This window comes from Ambystoma mexicanum, chromosome 9 (genome assembly GCF_040938575.1).
Source record: "Ambystoma mexicanum isolate Mex_15411 chromosome 9, UKY_AmexF1_1, whole genome shotgun sequence".
Taxonomy (NCBI): domain Eukaryota; kingdom Metazoa; phylum Chordata; class Amphibia; order Caudata; family Ambystomatidae; genus Ambystoma; species Ambystoma mexicanum.
Genome location: NC_090931.1, coordinates 1,550,912,567 through 1,550,935,751, shown reverse-complemented (window position 1 = coordinate 1,550,935,751; position 23,185 = coordinate 1,550,912,567). Strand labels below are relative to the sequence as shown.

General features: G+C 42.4%; 1 protein-coding gene across 1 annotated transcript in view; it reads right to left on the bottom strand.

Moving 5' to 3' along the window:
* Nucleotides 1-1,873: 1,873 nt before the first annotated feature.
* Nucleotides 1,874-23,185, bottom strand: part of LOC138489505 (zinc finger protein 436-like) — a 160,090-nt gene continuing 138,778 nt past the window's right edge. The window contains exon 7 of the mRNA XM_069617248.1: nucleotides 1,874-8,620. Within this exon, the coding sequence (XP_069473349.1) occupies nucleotides 7,518-8,620 (1,103 nt within the window). The 3' untranslated portion in view covers nucleotides 1,874-7,517. The remainder of the gene's footprint in view (nucleotides 8,621-23,185) is intronic.

Genomic DNA, 23,185 nt, shown 5'->3' with positions numbered 1-23,185 from the left:
ATGTGCACTGCAATAATGATTCTCCGTAATTTCCCTAAATGTCAATGCGTTATCTTGACTCGGACCAGCATGTGCACTGCAATAATGATTCTCTGCATCCTCCCTAAATGTCAATGCTATATCTTGACTGGGAGGAGCATGTGCACTCCAATAATGATTCACTGTAACCTCCCTAAATTTCAATTCTTTACCTTGACTTGGGCGAGCATGTGCACTCCGATAATGATCCTTAGTAACCTCCCTAAATGTCAATGCTTTATCTTGACTTGCGACGAGCATGTGCACTCCAATAATGATCCTTAGTAACGTCCCCAAATGTCAATGCTTTATCTTGACTGGGACGAACATGTGCACTGCAATAATTATTCTCTGTAACCTCCCTACATTTCAATGTTTTATCTTGAATGGGATGAGCATGTACACTCCAATAAAGATTCTCTGTAACTTCCCTAAATGTCAATGCTTTATCTTGACTGGGACAAGCATGTGCACTGCAATAATGATTCTCTGTAACCTCCCTAAATGTCAATGCTTTATCTTGACTGGGACGAGCATGTGCACTCCAATAATGATTCCCCGTAACGTCCCTAAATGTCAATGCTTTATCTTGACCGGGGCGAACAGGTGCACTCCAATAATGATATTCCATAACTTCCCTAAATGTCAATGCTTTATCTTGACTGGGACAAGCATGCACACTGCAATAATGATTCTCTGTAACCTCGCTATATTTCAGTTCTTTACCTTGACTGGGACGAGCATGTGCACTCCGATAATGATCCTTAGTAACCTCCCTAAATGTCAATGCTTTATCTTGACTTGGACGAGCATGTGCACTCCAATAATGTTCCTCAGTAACGTCCCCAAATGTCAATGCTTTATCTTGACTCGGACGAGCATGTGCACTGCAATAATGGTTCTCCATAACCTGCCTAAATGTCAATGCTGTACCTTGACTGGGACGAGCATGTGCACTCCGATAATGATCCTTAGTAACCTCCCTAAATGTCAATGCTTTATCTTGACTGGGACGAGCATGTGCACTGCAATAATGATCCTCAGTAACTTCCCTAAATGGCAATGCTTTATCTTGACTGGGACGAACATGTGCACTGCAATAATGATTCTCTGTAACCTCCCTATATTTCAGTGTTTTATTTTGACTGGGATGAGCTTGTACACTCCAATAAAGATTCTCTGTAACTTCCCTAAATATCAATGCTTCATCTTGACTGGGACGAGCATGTGCACTCCGATAACGATCCTGCTGTTAAATGCCTCCCTGCCTAACCAAAACTATAGGGAAAAACTGGCCCTCAAACTAAACGTTAAATGCAAAGAAATGTATATGGCAATTCAAATAGCATCAACAACATTCACATTTTCTTGATAATCTCTCAAAAACCTTCCCCAAGATTCAAAGTGAATTCTACCCCAAGGTTCAACAAAAGAAACAAGGAAACCCTTGTAGATAGAATAGTCTCAAATTAGTTCTGGATGTTTCAATGTCAAAGTAAAGTTTTTGTTAACCAAGTTCCAACAATAGTAATTATTTTCTCCTTGCCACCACTTTCAGTAATCCAAGACGCTTTGCCACAGTTCAAAAGAAATGCCACTTCTACAACTGTCAGTAAAACACAGTTCCTGGTTAATATGTCATCAGTCACACGATTAGGATTCACAGTAGGTATATTTGTCAGGATGACTTCAGTGCTGCTTCTTCCACTTCCACAACTTCCCTTCTAACAATGGGAGCATTCTGCTTTGTCTCATAGTACTTCACTTCCTTTGGGTTGCTGAAATGTTGCATCTACTGACACGTAGATATACCACCACAGTCGCAGTACTTTGAAATACCAGCACAGCTTCAGTGTTTTCTAATTCAAAAACATTTATTTTTAGTTCTGACAAGATTTAGGTCAAGACACTCAACACCCTCCAACAGGCAAGGCACTCTTCCTCTGAATATCTCTTCAAAAGGGGCAGCCTCTTTGCCCCTCTTATCGATCTCAACTTCAAATAATATTCCTCAACAAGCAATTTTGGTTGTGTCATCTTTAGATAATATTTATGAACAGCAAGTTTCCCTTCCCCAACTTTGCCTTAATTTCTCTGCCAAATGTTAGCTGAAATAATTGTCCAGAAGACTTGGTGCCACTCTCTTGGCTCCAGGTAATGCTTGCACACTGTATCTTAAGCAACGTTAACCTTTCTGTAGGCTCAGTCTTAGATGGTTTTCTGGCTTTAAGAAATGCTGCTTTCAGGCTTAATAGGGGATAACTTTTGGCTTGGGCAATGCTTGCTCTCTTCAATGGTAGATACAAAGTTTAAATGCTTTACTTCTTTATTCTTTATTAAGCATTTAATGTTCGCATGAATAAAGATATAACAGGTCACTCTTTCCTTGGAAAGTGAAATTAGGCACACATAACCACTTCTACATATAGTTTACCACGTTTAAAGTATTCGACAATGGCTTTTTGTAGCGTTTTCTCTTCACGCGAGAGAAAAGGGAGATTACTGATCACACACGAGTACTACTTTGTCATTGTTCCCTTGTCAAAGGTTTAACAAACAACTTCAGTTCGCTTCTTTCTATACGCGAGTGAATATAGGACTGGATACTGTTGCTGGCAGTGCTCACGCAAGGAATCAGAATGCCAGGTTTGACTCACCGGCTTCTGTAATTCTTGTTCTGCGGGTCGCACGACTTCGGGCAGTTCCCCTGCAATCCTGTGTAAACATGATCGATTTTATGCTTAGATTTCAGTTCCCCTACAATCCTGTGTAATCATGATCAATGTTATGCTTAGATTCCAGTTCCCGTACAATCCTGTGTAATCATGATCAATGTTATGCTTAGATTTCAGTTCCCCTACAATCCTGTGTAATCATGATCGATTTTATGCTTAGATTTCAGTTCCCCTACAATCCTGTGTAATAATGATCAATGTTATGCTTAGATTTCAGTTACCCTACAATCTAGTGTAATCATGTTTGATATTATGCTTAGATGTCAGTTCCCCTACAATCCAGTGTAGTCATGATTGAGGTTATGCTTAGATTTCAGTTCCCCTACAATCCTGTGTAATCATGATTGATGTTATGCTTAGATTTCAGTTCCCCTACAATCCTGTGTAATCATGCTTGATGTTATGCTTAGATTTCAGTTATCCTACAATCCTGTGTAATCATGATTGATGTTATGCTTAGATTTCAGTTACCTTACAATCCTGTGTAATCATGATTGATGTTATGCTTGGATTTCAGTTCCCCTACAATCCTGTGTAATAATGGATGATGTTATGCTTATATTTGTTCCCCTACAATCCTGTGTAATCATGATTGATTTTATGCTTAGATTTCAGTTCCTCTTTTTGTTATGATTCATGTGTTAATTGCTAATCTCAAAGTTACCAGAGCTCTGGTTCTCTTGAGGCTGGACTACTGAAACAGCCTATTCTTTAATCTACCCTCTTCCTCGCTACAACCCCTCCAGCTAATCCAGAATAGGACAGTCAAACTTATCCTTGGCTTCAAGCCCAGGGACCACATCTCCCCTGCCCTAAAAACTCTTCACTGGCTCCCGGTTGCTGGACGGATTAATTTCAGATCCCTCTACATCATCCACAAGGCTGTCTGGAGCCGGGCACCTAAATACTCTCCCTCTAGACCTCTGTGTTCCTTTGGCACCAACTCTCTGTGTGTGAAGCGTTTCGCTAAACACAGGGCAGGAAGCTGATCCCTCACCTCAGTAGGCTCCCTCTAGTGGAACAGCCTCCCCCTTCCTCTTCAACTTGAGCCGAACCTCTTCAAATTCTGTAAATTCCTCAAGACTTTCCTTTTCACTTCCTCCTTCCCGTCCTCCCTCATCTGCTAACCTCACAATTGCTACAATTGGTTAGCAGGGTCCATATGTGTCCTCAGGGGCCTGGACTTCCACACCCAATTGCCTCAGCTTCTGCCTAGACAAAGCACTTGCCTCCGCACCCACTGGCCTACCCCACTGTAGGCCTGCACTTACACACCTTATTGCAGCTCCACGCTCCATAGCACTTACTATACACTTGGCACTTACATCTGATGCTCACCCACAAGCATGGACATTCCAGCACTAAACCCCACTCCCTCCTCCCCTCTTCTCTCTGCACTTGCACGTTCTGAATACTCAAAAGTCCTAGTAGGTTTGTCTTAATCATGCAGTGTATGTATTGTTTCACTTCAATGTTCCCTCCCTGTTGCCATGTGGGTTCTTTGAAACACAATTTACTTGTTGCATAAGCGACTACCAAATGCACAATAAATAATTTAATAAAATAAACAGCATACCGGCTTTGTACTGTACTGGTTCTTAGTGTTTGCCACTACACCTGTGCTGCGTCCCCTTGTCTTTTCCCTTGTTTAATTTTCTTACAATGATTTTTGTATTTGTCTCTTGTCTTTATTTATTTCAATGTTTATATTTCTTCCCAGGTTAAATCCCCTCTTTAACCTCTGGTTTGAAATCTAAGACAACAAAAAAGAAACTGTGAGGCCACATGGAAAAAACATCTGTCTGATGCAAATAAGATCAAACTTACTAAACTGTCCTCCCTCTATAAAAAAAAAAGAAATTTGCCTAGCAAAACGATTATCTTTTGACACCCGTACATCCCACGCTAAATCAGACATTAAGGAACTTTTCTCCATTCTCAAAGAAATAGAAACCCTGATAGCAGTACCTGACACATGTACGAAAGACAAAAAATGGTGCGAGGACATCCAACACGCCCTAGCCAATAAAATTGTCACTTTACAAAACAAAATCTCCTGCAAAAGAACTGTCTTAAATGACTCCCCTGCACCCAAAATAACTGGTAATACCAACACAAATGAATCAACTAGATTCAACTTTACCAAAGTTTCCATTCCTGAAGTGGAAAGAATTATTCTGTCCCTCAAACCCTCGAACTGCAAGGGCGACCTATGCCCTGCGCAGCTTATCAAGGATGCTGCCCGAGACCTATCCCCCTTCATCACCAAACTCATTAACGCATCTTTCTCTACTGGCATCATCCCCTCTAACTTGAAACAATCATGGGTACTGCCACTCTTAAAAAAACCCACTCTTGACCCATCCACACCCACCAACTACATACCTATCACTACTGTGCCTTTCCTTTTAAAAATCCTAGACAAGGTAGCATACACGCAAATACAAAAGCACTTGGAACTACACCACCTGCTAGGAGCCAGACAATCAGGCTTCCGTCCCCAACACGGTACGGAAACTGCCCTTATCGATCTTAAGACCCAAATCGATGAGCTTAAAAACTCTGGCAAATCAGCACTACTCCTCCTCTTAGATCTGTCAGCTGATTTCGACTTGTTTGATCATACTATTCTATGCAGCCACCTAAACACAGCAGAACATTTCTCTGATGATGTGGTTACATGGATCAGATCCTTCTTAAACGGCAGAACAATGAGGGTTTTCTCACCGCTAGCAGCTGCAGACCCCATACCTATCACTTGTGGCGTGCCTCAGGGATCTTGTGTCTAGCCCACACTCTACAATATTTCACTAAGCCCCTCTTCGATGATCTGGATCATCTTAGTATCACCTACACTAACTATGCAGATGATACTCAGATCCTCCTCCCGCTTTCAGGGGATTATGAAGAGGATTTGGCCTTGGTAGAGTGAATATCATCATCCAGGCATGGATGGCCACACATGGTCTGTGCCTGAATGATGATAAAACTGAGCTCATCATCCTGGGCACACCGTCCAACCTAAAAAAACTAGGTCCCAACTACGCCTCATTCATAATCAATGGCAATATTATTAAAGTAGAACGCGAGGTAAAAACACTTGGTTTTTACCTTGACTCAAACCTCTCATTCACCAAACAGGTCAACTCACTAGCTTCCTCCACGGCCTACACGTGCAAATTGATACGCACCGGTAAGCCATTCCTCTCTGATAGTAGCTGCATCACCCTGTCCAGAGCGCTCATCCTGACGCGCCTGGACTACTGTAATGCCCTCTATCTAGGATCGACTAAAGCCACTATTAAAAGAATTAAAACCCTACAAAATAATGCCCTTAGAGCGGCCCTAGGCATTTCTAGAAGAGACCATATTTCAGAGATCTGTCTACACAACAACTGGCTCCCAACCCACGACCAAGGACTCCTAAAAACCGTGTTGCTTACCTACAAATCACTCAACAATGCCTCACCTATTTACTTAAGGGAGAGATTCCACAAACAAACCTCTTTGAGACCAGCAAGACTAGCTAACAGAGACCGTCTCTCCCATAGCCATTCCAGGCTTCAAACGTGCAACAATTGGTGGCAATAGCTTCCCAGTGAAAGCGGCCAAACTATGGAACTCGTTGCCTCCTAGTCTAAGAATAGACCAGTCTTACCACAAGTTTAGATCCAACATTATCTTATGGCTGAAAACTAATAACCAGCATTAATAACCTTGCTTAGGACACAGTTAGAACTGATCTGACAATTTCCAGTATCCACCATAGGACATGATACCTGAACTACTATGGTAACCTCCCTGCACTGATCTCCTTTCTCTTTAACTTTCTGTATTCTATGCCTGTATATTTGTACCCTTACATATACACCCTGTAATGCAATTATTGTAATTATTTACCTGTATGTAAAACCGTATACTTTGTTGTGTAACCACGCTTCGCATATACTTGTAACTGCTGTGCCCTGTTACCCAAGGGTATGATGCGCATTATAAATAATAAACAAACAATAGATTCATAGTGGGAAGGGATCCGAGCAAGGACATGCTGGGTTAATGTTCTGCGTATTAAGTGGGAGCAACTCAGTATTTTTTAATCTTCCTGTGTCCAGTGCCCAGTTTCAAATCCTGCAGATCGAATATCGTTGGACTTAATTATCCCCCTTCGCTGCTGTATGACCACATACCTGATATACAGAGGGATAAGACCTCGGCAGGTACATTATTGATGTACAAAGTTTTAGCACTGAGGTCCCATCTCTGATATCCTCTTGGGTGTCATGCATGATTGACCTTTTAAGTGCCCTAAGGGCATGCATCTATGTCCTAAAGAGTGGGCTTTTAAATAGATTTGAGGCAGGGCTAGGAGGATGTGTGCCCCCCTCGAATCCTGGGCAACTCTAAGGAAATGTTTTATAACAGCAGTACGGGGGCCTTTCTGTGGTTTGAGCAGTCAAAGGGTTAAAGTACTTGTCACACACTGTGCCCTCTTGGCACTTGTTCCCACAATGGATCTTCTGATGGTCGTGAAGATGCAACCTCTGAGGGTTTCCTCGTGTGGCAACTCTGACGTACTCTAGGAATTGTTCTTTTATGAAACGTTAATACATCCTGGCATGAACACTCCAACGCCTGCTCAGGGTTGACGGCTTACTGAGGCTTTAATTTCACTCTGTTCACTCAAGGGCGTTCTCACAGTGTGAATTCTCTGATGCCTGTTCCTGGTTGAGAGTGACTAAATCTTTTCTTTTTTTCTGCACATTGTTAGGGCTTTTCTCCTGTATGGCTTCTCTGATGGTATGTCAATGCAGAGGAATGTCTATATCTTTTCTTGCATTCTGTGCATTCAAAGGGCTTTTCTCCTGTATGGATTCTCTTATGGTAGATCAAGGCTGAGGATTGACTGAAACTTTTCTTGCACTCTGTGCATTCAAAGGGCTTTTCTCCTGTATGGCTTCTCTTATGGTAGATCAAGGCTGAGGATTGACTGAAACTTTTCTTGCACTCTGTGCATTCATAGGGCTTCTCCCCTGTATGGACTCTCAGATGGGTGTAGAGATTTGACTTCTGAGAGAAGCTCTTCCCACACTCTGTACAGTGGTATGGTCTCTTCCCTGAATGGATACTCTGATGATGCCTGTTCAGATCGGAGCCCTTAGCAAAGCTTTTCCCACACTCTTTACACTGGTAAGGTCGCTCCCCTGTGTGGGTTCTCTGATGCCTGTACAGATCTGAATTCATAGCAAAGCTTTTTCCACACTCTTTACAATGGTACGGTCGCACCCCAGTATGGATTCTCTGATGCCTGTGCAGATCTGAACTGTTAGCAAAGCTTTTCCCACACTCTGTACACTGGCACGGTCGCTCCCCAGTATGGATTCTCTGATGCCTGTGCAGATCTGAACTGTTAGCAAAGCTTTTCCCACACTCTGTACACTGGCACGGTCGATCCCCAGTATGGATTCTCTGATGCCTGTGCAGATCTGTACTGTTAGCAAAGCCTTTCCCACACTCTGTACACCGGTACGGTCGCTCCTCAGTATGAACCTTCATATGGGTGGCCAAATGCGCCTTCTGAGGGAAGCTTTTCTCACACTCTGTACACTGGTAAGGTGGCACCCCAGTATGGATTCTCTGATGCAGGCATAAATGTGAATTCTTTGTGAAGCTCTTATCACACTCTGCACATTTATAGCATTTTTCACTTGTGTGGGAGCTCTGGTGCATGATTAGAGCAGGCCTCTCAGTGAAATGTTCCCCGGCGTGGATCTCCAAGTGTGTCATGAGTTCTGAAGGCTCCAAAAAGCTCTGATCGCAGTACGCACATTCTCCTGGGCTCTCGGGTTTGATGATGATGATTCTATTATCTATGGGAAAAAGCAGAGGTTTTAGATATTATTTGAAATCCTGAAAATCAACAGACCCAGTGCAGAGCTGTGACTTCTTGCCCCATTTGCCACTAACCCACTGCAGGATCCTAAGGAATCCATTTCAGTCCTGCCCACCAGATTACATTTCTTCATAAAAAATGCAATTTTGAAACCTGAATACAGTTTATAGGTTAATAATCTAAAATAAATATTAGCAAAATAAACTATTTTCAGCATTCTCAGATCTTTCGAACAAAAAGAGATAACTCAGACTTGCTGAGCAAATGCTGTAATAATAAAAAAATATAATAATGAGAACAAACGTATGATAGTTTATTTATATAGCGCTTATACAAAATGTGTTTCAAAGAGCTTCAAGGCAAGGGAGGGAACAAGGGAAAATACAATGACATTCTTATAGTCCATGAACAGTAAGGATGTGAAATTAACTATCATACTCGGCCTGACGACATTTCAGATACTGCAAGAGCTAAGACATAGATAAGGAAGGGAGGGGGAGAGTGGGAAGGAAATGGAAACAGACAGGTGACTACCGTACTAGGCCTGACAACATTTCTGGTAAAGCCGGAGAAAACAAAAGGTGAGGGAGAGGTGCAGAAAGGGAGGGAGGATTAAAACAAGGGGCTATCGTACTAGGCCTGATGGCATTTCAGATACTGCTGGAGGGGAGTGGGGGGAACAAGTAAGTGGAAGCGGGAGATGGGAGGAGACAGACGAGGTTGCCATCATACAAGGTCCAGGGACAATTCTGAGTAAGTGCATAGAAGAAAGTAAGGGGAGGAGGGCAGGAAATAGGAAAAGGAAGAAAGGGAGAAGAGAGAACAGAGAGTAAGCAGTCAAAAAGAGTCAAGAAGCAAGAGGGGACAGCAAATACAAATGCAGAAGTCAGTAGTAACACATAATGTTGCAAGCCAGGATACAAGATGAAGATGGGAACAGCATGATTCAGGGCCACCATGAGTACAAGATGCAAAGGAAGTCCAGCATGAGAGTTGAGAAAGGGTGATGCACCGTGAATCAATGAAGTCCATGAAAGTCAAATCCAGCACTAGACACAAGACGGTGATGGTGAAACCAGAATGTATCAGGACAGACTCCTGCAGAAATAGGCTGGAGGGGGAGGTGGAGCCGGGTAGGAAAATCAAGCAAAACAGGCATCAAAACAGGCATCACATGTGTGCGAGAAGGGTGGGGGGGCACAAGGGAACATCACAGGGTGGGGAAATGCGGTCCCAGGGCTTGAGGCCAAGGATAAGTCTTGTGGTTCTGTTCTGGATGAATTGCAGAGGTTGGAGAGAGAAGAAGGCAGATTGAGAAAGAGACTGTTGCAGTAGTGCAGTCTAGAGAGGACCAGGGCTCTGGAGACGGTAAGCCATAATATTTCAAGGTCCGTAATTAGAATGGTTATGATATACAATACTGGAAGCTTGGCTACTGCACCGTGGTCCGCATTTGTTGCATGCAGCGAAATCTGTGGTTATCCCACACTTTCTCCACGGGCCTTTCTACTATTGTAGCCTAGTCGTGGAAAAGACAATGTCGTGGAAAAGGAAACTTCCACAGCTCATAGAGAATAGGAGTGTTATTACAGTAGCGAACACTGGCCTTACTGGACAAAACCAACATGACTGTTCTTGTAGCAAATAGTGGCTTTACTGTGCACAGCCAGTGCACATTTTCTTAATGTGGCATATCCATGCCTCATTGGCCACAGCCAAAACAAGTGTTCTTACTGTGCCAAAGACTGGCTTTACTGGACCCAGCCAAGCAAATGTCCTTATTGTGTTATATGCTAGCCATGCTCCACACAGCTGAAATGTGTGTAATTAGTGAAGATTTATATAGCGCTTCATGCCACATTCTCCAGCTTGCAATAATCTGTGTCACTGTTATTACCAGCAACACGCAACTCTATTAGTCCAGCTGGGGTCATGGGGTGGGTGAAAGGCTGAGTCTACCTGACCGGGCATCGGACACACGGTAATGCAAGTATGTTATGCTTGAGTATCTGAGCAGCTAATTATGGCAACTGTTGGCATTAGTGGACAAACCCAACAATGGCTATACTGATATGTCTTCTTCCAGTGGTAAGATACTGGCATGTATTTGTATATATATATATTCAGTAAAAAAACTTTGTTAAAGGGACGTTATAGTTAAGTTGCGCTACTAAAAACCTATGAAATTCAGTGAAAAAACTTTGTTAAAGGGACGTTATGGTTCAAAGTAAAACCAAAAAACCTCTGAAATTTGGCAGTTATGGTAAGCTAAGCAACCATAACTCGCGCCACCACCGTGCATTGCTAAGACTAACACCCACGACATCAAAGATGACATCACAAATGTCATTGATGACATCACTGATGAAATCACATGTCTGTCTCTCCCTTTTTTCCGTTTACTGACATATCTAGGCCACATGGTTTTCTTCAGTAACAGTCGTGAAGTAAAAATTGAAAAGGTACTATATTTGTAGACTTAGGGTCCAGTCATATCATATGAAACATATACATAGCGGAAGACACAGGCTTGAAAGAGAGCAATCCTTTCTGTGCATGAAGATAATCATTAGGGTTATCAGCACTTTCTCATAGTTTTATTTTTATTACTCTACCTTCCCTGTATATGCTCATATTTGTATACATTGTACTCACTCTCCTTTCCTTTGGGTGCAGTCACATCATGTGATAAACATACATATGGTAAGTAGCAGCTTTGAAACAGAGCAATAATTTCTCTGCATAAAGACAATGACTTTGCTTATGAACTCTTTCTGCTACTACTTCTGCTTTTTTGTTTACTTCACTGTCCCTGTATATACTCATATTTGTATGTGTTGTTGTCTCTTTGTATTTTGTCTGTAATAATGATGTATTAAGTGGGTTTTATTATCTACTTATTACATGTTTCACAGTACGCAAAACTCTAATAAGAAAGCAGTTATCATTTCACTATTCTACATGGCAAGATTATGAATATTGCACCTTCATCATGTATGCTGCACACACTGCCTATGTTTCTGCATGAGTAGCTTAGTGTACTGGATAGAACTTCATAATCGAATGCTAGTTATATCAATGCATTGCTTAATGCACTAATTAGCTCATGATATTTATCCCACTGATCCTTGACAGTTTTTGGTCAGTATTATAAGAATCCCTTGTACAGAGTTTTCATGAAAAATAAATGCACATGTGATGTCATCAGTGATGTCATCAATGACATTTGTGATGTCATCTTTGATGTCCTGGGTGTTATTGTTAGCAGTGCACGGTGGCATGAGTTATGGTTGTTTATCTTACCATAACTGCCGAATTTCAGGGGTTTTCCGGTTTTACTTTGAACCATAACGTCCCTTTAACAACGTTTTTTCACTGAATTTCATAGGCTTTTAGTAGCGCAACTTAACCATAACGTCCCTTTAAAGTTTTTTTACTGAATTTCATAGATTTTTAGTAGCGCAACTTAACCATAATGTCCCTTTAACAAAGTTCTTTTACTGAATTTCATAGGTTTTTAGTAGCACAACTTAACAATAATAACTGTGACTTTATGTACATGTAATATGGAACATACTGAACCCTTTCTACTGAATTTGACTATTCTGGGACATGTTCGGACAACAGTACCACCACCTAAAAACTCTAGGGGGGGTATGTGTAATTGTATATCATAACATAGCAACATTTAACAAATTCACAAAGCAGCACTCATACAAAGTATATGTAGCAATACTTAAGAAATGTAACCCATATATGTAACACACTAACCATTCATTTACATACAATATGTTCTAAAATAGAATATACCAAAAGAAGATAAAGTGGCTTCCAACATAATTGCCTCACAGACACTCCACAACTAAGCAAGACCAGACTTACAGACTACTCATCACATACTTTCCTGAAATAGTAAGTGCACTTCAATTTACTCATATATTTATAAACTTTCTGTATTAGATAAAAAAAATATATTACTTTTTTGTTTTCTCACAGAAATGTCTACTACTCTGGAGTGGCTAGAGGAGCATTTCCCACAAGACGAAATGTCAGAAGATAGTGCACCTATTGGTAGTGCACCTATTGGTACACACTTTACTATATAAACCAATGAATAAATATTATTTTGTATACATTCAACATATACATTTTCTTTTTACAGACCATACAAAAATCGCAAGCACCTCAGAACAAGAAGCAGTGGATAACACTCTACAACATATTAATCAAAAAATGGACGAACTTATGAAAAATTTTACGGATTTAAAAAACTTTGTGGAAGATCGCCTGAAACCACCAACAGCACACCATTGTTCCACCTGTACTTGTCCCCCCTCACCATATCCCACTCAGTTAACCCCAAACCCTCTCTATGGACCAAAGCGTTTCGATGACATTTCCTTCCCTTCTTCACCTGATCCCAGTTATGTAGAAATCCCTAATTCTCCTGTTTTTGTTTCCGTTTCTGCCCCACCTTCTCAATCATACATTTTTATGTATATCAAATAAAGTTACTTTTTTATATTGTGTTGTAGTTACTTTCGATTCTTTGTGATGAAACCAATTTAGGTGTCCATGGACAGCGCAGTTGTTCGGAAATGTTCATAAATAAACGAAAATGTAACTGTCCTGAGGACACTACATCTGTCCGTAATGTGCTCATGCAAGTTGAAAATGTTCTAAGGACACTCGTAGTGTCCTCAAATGTTCGTAAATAAACGAGAATGGAGGTGTCCTTAACAACACTATGCCTGTTCGTAGTGCTCGCTACCAAGTAGAAACTGTTCTAAGAACACTTGTGGTGTCCTGAATTGTTCGTAAATAAACGAAAATGGAGGTGTGCTTGAAACGCTATGTCTGTCCGTATTGTTAGCAAATAAATTAAACTGTGCTAAGAACAAACGGCTGTCCGTAACTGTTCGTTTTACGTGTGATGCACTTTTAATTAGTTCAGGACCCGAACACTGTCCGTAGAACATCAACACGCATGCGCAAAACACTGCCGTACATTGGGTATCCTGCGGACGGCCGCTACCTTAGCGAACATGCTCACGAATCAATCATGTGACCGCGCCCACGTTGATCTCGTGCTCTAAATGCGCACACTGTTCGTGTCCCGAACAGTTTAAAAGTACATTTCCAAGTAATCCACAATATTACTCATTAAAAGATCACCATACCACAAATCCCACATACTAATCCTAAGTTTCCAAATAGTTTTTGTGACTTTTTGAACCTTTTTTGGTGTTCGATCTGTCTTGCGGACGGCACGCATGTCCGCGCCCCGCGCACAAGCACCCCTATATAAGACCACGCCCTAGAGCGCATTCTCATTGTGTTTCTGACTATTCCACAGGGCACACTGCATTTTGCTGCATACTTTGCAAATATTGAGATTTCCATCTCCAAGCCGAAGACATCCATGTCTGCACTATTGCCACCTGGTGCTACATCTGCCTCAGCACCACCCCCACCCTCCCTCCACCACCATTTCCCCAAGGGCCTGAAGAGGGGAACAGGAGTGAGGATACAGAGGAGGAAGAAGAGGATGAGAATGAGGTAGAGGAAATCCCTACTAGCAGCCCGCGGCATGATTCTTGAGTGTGGCGGTTGTTTACCGTTCATGGGAATAATCCTAAGGCTCGTGCGAACCGTGTCACCTGCAACGAGTGCAAAATGGTACTCAATCGCGGGAGGCACAGTGCGTATAGCTTTGGGACCACGACCATGAAGCGACACCTGAACTCATTTCACACTGGGGCCATTCGCAAGGTTGTACCTTGCGAAGAGCGTAGTAGGTTGATTGCCTCTACTTCATCCTCCGTTTCTGATCCTGTCACCACAAGGAACACCTCTGTGGGACAGCTTCTTCCTCAAGCTGCCTCACAGGCCATACAGAATTCTGATGACCCTTACCTTTCGAGGGTCACAGTTGTATGTATGTACTGTGACACAGTACTGTGTAGGGGGGAGCGACTTCGGAGTGCTTTTGAGACTATCGTCTCAGAGCACGAGAAGACCTGCTCACTACCCAAATAAAACCCACTGTACATCTTCCTCTCTCAGCTCGCCCTTTCTTATCCCTGTGGTTGGTGTCCCCCCCCTTACCGTCCTTTTCCCTCCTCTACTAGTGTGTCGTGTTTAAAAACCCCAAAAAAATACAAAATAACAAAAATCAACAAAAAAAATGAGGCTCTTTTCAGAGCCGCCTTTCACAGTTAAAAAATAGAAGTGAAGATAAATAAAGCAAGGCCCTTTGTATATCTTCAAAGTCCGCGGACAGTTCGCGAACATAAAAAAAAATTGGCCGCTACCCTTTTATACCTATTGCATTTTTATCTGGGACGAAGTGGTGGCTCTGAAAAGAGCCTTTGGGAGGTGTTTGTATGTAAAAATTATAAATACTTAACACCTACTTCAAAATGGATGTTGTATTTCTAGAAAAGGTCGCAATGCATGTTGTACATTTCTCAGAAAAATCTGATTGCCAGCATAAGTAAGATGGACTCCATCTCTGCGAAAAATGTATGTACTACGAAACATTATATTTTCATTGTCAAAAGAAGACATGCCAAAATCTCTGAGGAAGGCACATACAGCCTTATTGACATTACGCCTTGCTTTCTCCATTTGTGGACCACATGAGAAAGAACGAAGCCACATTTGTCTCTGCGCAATCCGTGAAAAAATTACTTTGGAGTTTGGAAACATTTCCATGATCTTCTGAAGTCCTTCTTTCATTGCAAATTGCAAAGAAATTCCAGACACATGTCCAAAACTGTTCCCTCCACAATGAATTACAATTATGTCTGGATGTTCCTCTATCTTCAAAGTTGCACAGAGAGGTAGCAAATCCAACCACTTCATTCCACGCACTCCATGCCAATGCACTTCCACATGTGGGAATCCAAGATCTATAGATACTCCACAGCTTTCTGCGTGCACCTTCAACCAATTTATCCACGAGTCTCCCAAAATCCACACAATCTGTTTTTTGAAACACTCAGCCATAGCTATCTGTTCTTCTCTCACCAAAAAGAATATCTGAGATAACCTCTCCTAGCACAACACACTCACTAAACTTTACTGACCAATCCCTTGCTACATTCAATCTCATTTGCATACCTCCCCACCCCAAATTCCCCGGATGTAATACGCGGTGTCCTAGAACTACCGCCATGTCCGCGAACGTATCGTAACATGGACAGCCCTTCTACCATTTCCACTTCACTCTCTGTGCCATTCCCTCATTGGATGTAGCTAAGAAATCACATGACCATCCACCAATCAAATCCAAGACCTCTACATGTAACTGCATCAGCATACATCACCACTGCAAATGTACAGTGATTCTCTCGCAATACAAGTCTCATACCATTGGCAAGCACGATCTACGAGAAATACTAGACAAGTCTCCAAGATTTGTACTTGCTGCTTCGTCCATATCCATATGCATGAACACAAACTACAGGTATTCATATTTTCTATACAGTACATGAACACATTTTGTAAACGACTTTTACCTTGTATAATCTGTAAAATGAATCTACGATCATTTTTTCATTGTCCTAAAATGAACTGTGACTTACAAACCTTTATACCGTTTAATTTCTTCGTACACACACACACACACACACACATATAATGTTAAACTCATCTTTTTCAAATAAAATAGACTACATATAATCAAACAAAATTACATTCACACTCTATGATCAAATCTCAAAGAATAATATTTGTACAAACACAGATTTGGTTTTCATTTTTTTAGTTTATATAATTACTTACATTTATATAGGACAAGCAGACTATGACATTGACTCACTCTTACGTAGAAAAGCAGACTATCACATGGGCTCACTATTACGTGCAAAAGCTTAGTTACAGGAATAGTGGTATACAGTGGTACATTATGAATTTGACAAGCCATAGTAAAGATGCTTTTTTCCTACAGTTAGTCATAAGATATTTTTAATGGTTTTAAGGAAGGTGCTGAGCATTTCAATTTGAAAAATCTATGTCTAGATTAAACACAGTACTATATACAAACCGAATTACTAATTTCTTTCTTTTACAATTGCAGTGAGGACCATTCTCCTGTAAAGAAGCAGCCGACTTTGAAGTACAAAGAACAACTAAGAAGCAAACTGCACATTTTAGAAAAAAAGTAAGTAGAATGTTATCATAATATTTGAATTATTACTCAAACACACTTAAACTTAATTCATGCTATTTCTGTGCCTAAAAATAGAGATTCTGCACCATTCTGACCAAAAATCCCTCCGTCTTAAACAGTGATTTACTGGCAGAATGGCCCACAAATTCCTATTTTCGACACACAAAATACCCAACTCAGCTGCTAGAATTTAGATGTTGTAGAAGAAACAACTGTTTTAATTGTATAGCTGTAGATATACTATTTATACTTCTCCACACCACTGGCTTACTTTTTTCTGTCATGTGAACCCCCAGTTTAGTAACACATTAATTCAAGAATACCCATCCCTACTAGTTGTACTTCCCAATGCACAATCACACACCATTACATACATCTTTATCATCTTACTCAAACACTCATGCACACAACACCCCAACCCATACCTTCTGTATTGTTTTCAACAGACCCTAAAGAATGCCTACCAAAGAGCAACTCCGTAGAAAGGAAGCAGAAGTAGAGCAAATGAAAATAAAAGTCTCCAACATAAACATCCATCTATAGCAGAATTTGTAAAAAAAAGTTGAAACACAACAGCTAATACAGTCATGTAGTGAAACAGAAGAAGTTTCTAGTAGAAAAACTTTGCCTCCTCTAGCAAAAACTGAAACTACCCGTAAAACAATTAACAGAAAATCAACTATCACTACAAATAAAACTTCTTCTATAAATCTTGATGTAGTACAAAGTAAGCATACCAAGAAAAGTATTTTAGCCAAAATGTTCCGTCACAAAGTCCTTCAAAATCTTATGAAAACAGGAGGGAAACCAGGTTCAACACTTAAATCCTATCGTAGGAAAGTAATCTTGGAAGCATTGATAGACAGTGCAATTCTTCTCAAAAGAAAGTTATTTATTTTAGTGTTAAACCGAATGAAACCACTAACAAAATGAATAACTAAATTACAAAAAAGACGTCCCAATAAACAAAATGTCAACAGAAATAACTTCTTAAATATCTGTGGAGGTGAATGGAGTCACACGACAAGCACAGAACCATACTTTAATGAAGAAGCGTACAAAGAAAAGCAAACAAATACAATTGCCATACATAGCAGTGGTCGAGGTTATGAAAAAGTTAATAATACCATAATGGAACAAGAAGTACTCCTTACAAAAATATGCCCTGAAAACGTAGATTTACCCCTTCATTCAACTGAATCAGAACATCTAGTTTACAAATGGCCATGCACGTCAATGTGTAACATTCCCAAAGAAATGTTCAAGTCTTTACGCCAATTCCTCAATCAATATGTCAAAAACAAAGACAAAATCAAAATGAAACTACGGCAAAATATGGATACTTGTCCAGTACGCAAGGACACGGGACTACAAGGACATTCATTGGCCTGCATTACAGGACCTACTTGCAGAACAACCTTCCATGATATCAAAAGGATATCAACACATCATGCAAGTATAAGAAATCTAGTTTATAAACTGTACTATGCTAAAACTCCTGCTTTAGCACTAGCCAATTTAAACAACATTCTTTTACATGGTACAGCAAAAGACCTACTAAATGAAATCGACTATATCCAGACAAAATATTTTGGAAGTGAAACCCACTTACAAGATGAATTAGCTGTAAACCAAGTTCGTAACAATTCTGCACATGGCAACCTTTCACTACACACATACAAAAAAGAAATACAAAAATTTGAAAGTACTTCAGCTGAAGTACCAAACCACGTGTGTGTATGTTGCCGCAGAACTTTATATAAAAGTAGCACAAAAACGATAGACCTATCATACAAAATAGAAGACAATGAAGATTCTAAATGGTTTGAATTAGCTCTCTACCTTAAAGCAGAAAACAAATACGAAATAACTGACCCCATAATACTTTGCAGTTACTGCACTACAAAACTTGACAACTCCTTCACGTGCTATCACAAATAACTTGGAATTATATCCACTACCAAAACCCCTTCAACAACTAAATTTATATGAGAGCATCATAATTCAAACAGTGCACCCATTTCAAGCAATAATACGCCTTCAACCAAAAACTGCAAAATTACCTCCCTCTGAATTAGTGAAAGGTATTCGTGGAAAAGTAGTGTATTTACCATTAGATCTAAAAGAAAATGTGCACACTCTAGGAGTGCAACGTCCAATGCAACAATCTTTAATTATCTTGGTAAATGGAGTACCTACAAAAGACAAAAAAAATTGGCAACAACTGGTAGATTTACATAAAGTTAGAGAAGCCCTCCAAAATCTTAAAGAGAACAATGAATATTACAAAAGAAGTTAATATTGAAGAAAACTTGAAAGATACAACTGAAATAATTGAAGAGACGCAAGAAACTGGTCAATTTCAGCTCCTAGATCTTGCTACAATATCAAACACTTTAGACCATTATACAATTCATACATTGCACTCTAATGGCACCATAGAAGATGCACTGGAAACGTACCAAATGCGTCAAACAAAAGGATCACCAATCAGCATATGGGGAAAAAAGTATAGAAGCACGTGCTTTTCCTCTACTCTTTCCTATTGGCAAAGGAGGAAGATACGATGATAGACTTATTCAAATATCAGCATCAGAATATCGCTCATTACGAATGTATTCTGAAGATCCCAGATTTCGACAAAATGTGGAATACATATTCCACCTACTCTTTGAAAGTGAACTAGCAACTTTATGTTACGGAGTTGCACACATATTAAAATCAGGATCACACTTTCAAAATATGACAGCTACACAAGTATTACAAAAAGTTCAACAAAAAGATGAGGTTTTACAAACAAATCTTACAAATCTATTAGCAAATATGCGTGGTACTAAAGAGTACTGGTTTCGACGTCATGGAGATGTACGTTGCATGATAAGAAACCTTGGCCCACCCACTTGGTTTGTTACATTAAGTTGCGAAGAATATGCATGGGAAGATTTACATATCAAACGAAAACAAAACAAACATAGATATACTAACACCTGGAGAACTTTGTTCTCAGGATCCTGTTAATGTTTCAAGATATTTTCACCATCGCTTCATTGCTATGCTTCATTTTATTTTTTACAAAACTGTTCCTCCCCTTGGAGAAGTGCAACACTTCTTTTGGAGAAAAGAATACCAAGCCAGAGGAACACCACATATCCACATGCTTTTATGGATTAAAGATGCTCCTAAATTTGGCCATAACAGTGATGCCACTGTTTTACAGTTTATTGAAAAATATGTCACTTGTGAAATTCCATCAGAATCCACAAATAGTGATCTTCATGCAAAAATTTTACAATTCCAAAGACACAAATTTGACACATATTGTCGTCGCAAATACAAAAACAAAGGAAAATACTACATCAAATGCCGATTTGGTTTCCCTAGACCAGTTACAAATACAGGTCAAGTGAACAACCTCATGTCTTCAGTTAGACATAGTGTTAAAGGTAAATCACCTAAAAATACATATTGTATAAAAAGAAAAGAAGAAAAATATATCAATGATTACAATGCAATCATTGCCTACTTATGGAATGCAAACATAGACGTGCAGTACATTGCAGACAATTCTACTGCAATTGCACGATATGTCACAGCATACTTAACCAAATCAGAAAAGACAGAGCTCGAAGACCTCCTGAATGACCTGTCATCAGATAAAACAGTGTCTCAGAAATTATACAGCTTGGGCAAAAAAATGCTGTCCCATAGAGAATGTGGATCCTATAAGCAGCTGATCGATTAACTGGTACTGCATTGTATGGTAAATCTGCAAATATAGTATGGCTAAGTCTTGGTCCAGCTAAATCTAGAAAAAGACATTTTAAAAAACAATTTATTGGACACATACTACCCAAACAGGAGTACCACTTTGGAAACCATGAGTCTATACCACATAGCCCAAAACTACACATACAAAAATAATATAAAACCTGATGAACAAAACCATAAATACTAGCAGGCCGATTCATGGAATAATTAGCGCGGCGCAAGTGGCCAAAAACGTGCGATTCGCAGTGGAATAGCGAAAATCGCAGTGCAAGTGCGAAAATCGCACGAAAAGCAGCGCACATCGATTCATGGAAGGCCGTGCGCGAGAAAACCATCGGATGTGCGCTAAACAAGTGCGCGGCGCACGTTGGCGCACAGGCCATCTAACGGCGTGCGCCAGGTCACAGCGAAAATCGCACATAGCGCGGCGCACACAACAAAAGTAGGCGGAACACGGGGCGTAACACTCGGAATGGGGAACAACTTGCCAAAATGTGGGCGTCACGGGGGAATTACAGGGTGCAAGTGCGCGGAACGCCCACATGCTGGCCTACAACCCGTATTCATGGAATCGAATAGGGCAAAAAAGCGCACGGTCAAACCAGCGCACAGGCACAAACACGACCGCCACAAGAAAGCAGGCGGTAGCGTCTCTGCGCCTGTAAGAAATGTGCGCCAAAAGGTGCGCCAACAAATAGCACCTATATACAGCCATGATGAATGTCCTATACTGTGGCCCTCCAGGACAAATGACGTGCAAAGGGGTACCCACAAACACGGATACCCGCTGACTGAAAAATAACGTGTGCGTGTATTCCGGGGTGCGCGGAAAGTCTCACACGCGATTTGGCAGGGTACGTGGATTTCAGGGGTGCGTGGGAAGTTCCACACGCGATTTGGCCGGGTACGTGCGCGGGAATTTCCACACGCGATTTGTCTGGGTACCTGGATCTCAGGGGTGCGCGGGAAGTCACACACGCGATTTTGCAGGGTGCGTGGATTTCAGGGCTGCGCGGGAAGTTCCACACGCGATTTGGCCGGGTACGTGCGCGGGAATTTCCACACGCGATTTGTCTGGGTACCTGTATCTCAGGGGTGCACGGGAAGTCACACACGCGATTTTGCAGGGTACGTGGATTTCAGGGGTGCGCAGGAAGTTCCACACGCGATTTGGCCGGGTACGTGCACGGGAATTTCCACATTTGATTTGTCTGGGTACCTGGATCTCAGGGGTGCGCGGGAAGTTTCACACGCGATTTGGCAGGGTACGTGGATTTCAGGGGTGCGCGGGAAGTTCCACATGTGAATTGGCCGGGTACCTGCGCGGGAATTTCCACACGCGATTTGTCTGGGTACGTGGATCTCAGGGGTGCGCGGGAAGTCTCACACGCGATTTGGCAGGGTACGTGGATTTCAGGGGTGCGCGGGAAGTTCCACACGCGATTTTGCCGGGTACGTGCGCGGGAATTTCCACACGCGATTTGTCTGGGTACGTGGATTTCAGGGGTGCGCGGGAATTTCCACACGCAATTTGGCTGGGTACGTGGATCTCAGGGGTGCGCGGGAAGTCTCACATGCGGTTTGGCAGGGTACGTAGATTTCAGGGGTGCGCGGGAAGTCTCACACACGATTTGGCTGGGTACATGTATGAGAGGGGTACGCGGGAAATTCTACACGCGATTTGGCTGTGTGCTCCCAGGTATTCCCTGTATACCCTCCACGGCCCCTGCAGGCAGCCGACACCACAGGGGACTACCCTGCACACCTGCTCATGTCACCCAGCACCCCCACCCCCCAGCTACCATGGGCAGCCCCCACCAGGCCCCCACTCATGTCTCCCACCACCCCCACCCCCCAGCATCCAGGGGCAGCCTCCACCAGGCCCCCACTCATGTCTCCCACCACCCCCACCCCCCAGCAGTGTGGGGCCCCCTCCACCAGGCTCCCACCCATGTCTCCCACCACCCCCACCCCCCAGCAGTGCTGGGGCAGCCTCCATCAGGCCCCCACTCATGTCTCCCACCACCCCCACCCCCCAGCATCCAGGGGCACCCTCCACCAGGCCCCCACTCAAGTCCCCCTGCACCCCCACCCCCAGCAGTGCAGGGGCAGCCTCCACCAGGCCCCCATTCATGTCCCCTTGCACCCCCACCCCCCAGCAGTGCAGGGGCAGCCTCCACCAGGCTCCCACCCATGTCTCCCACCACCCCCACCCCCCAGCCACCAGGGGCACCCTCCACCAGGCCCCCACTCATGTCCCCCTGCACCCCCACCCCCCAGCAATGCAGGGGCACCCTCCACTAGGCTCCCACCCATGTCTCCCACCACCCCCACCCCCCAGAATCCAGGGGCACCCTCCACCAGGCCCCCACTCATGTCCCCCTGCACCCCCACCCCCCAGCAGTGCAGGGGCAGCCTCCACCAGGCCCCCACTCATGTCCCCTTGCACCCCTACCCCCCAGCAGTGCAGGGGCAGCCTCCACCAGGCTCCCACCCATGTCTCCCACCACCCCCATCCCCCAGCCACCAGGGGCACCCTCCACCAGGCCCCCACTCATGTCTCCCACCACCCCCACCCCCCAGCCACCAGGGGCACCC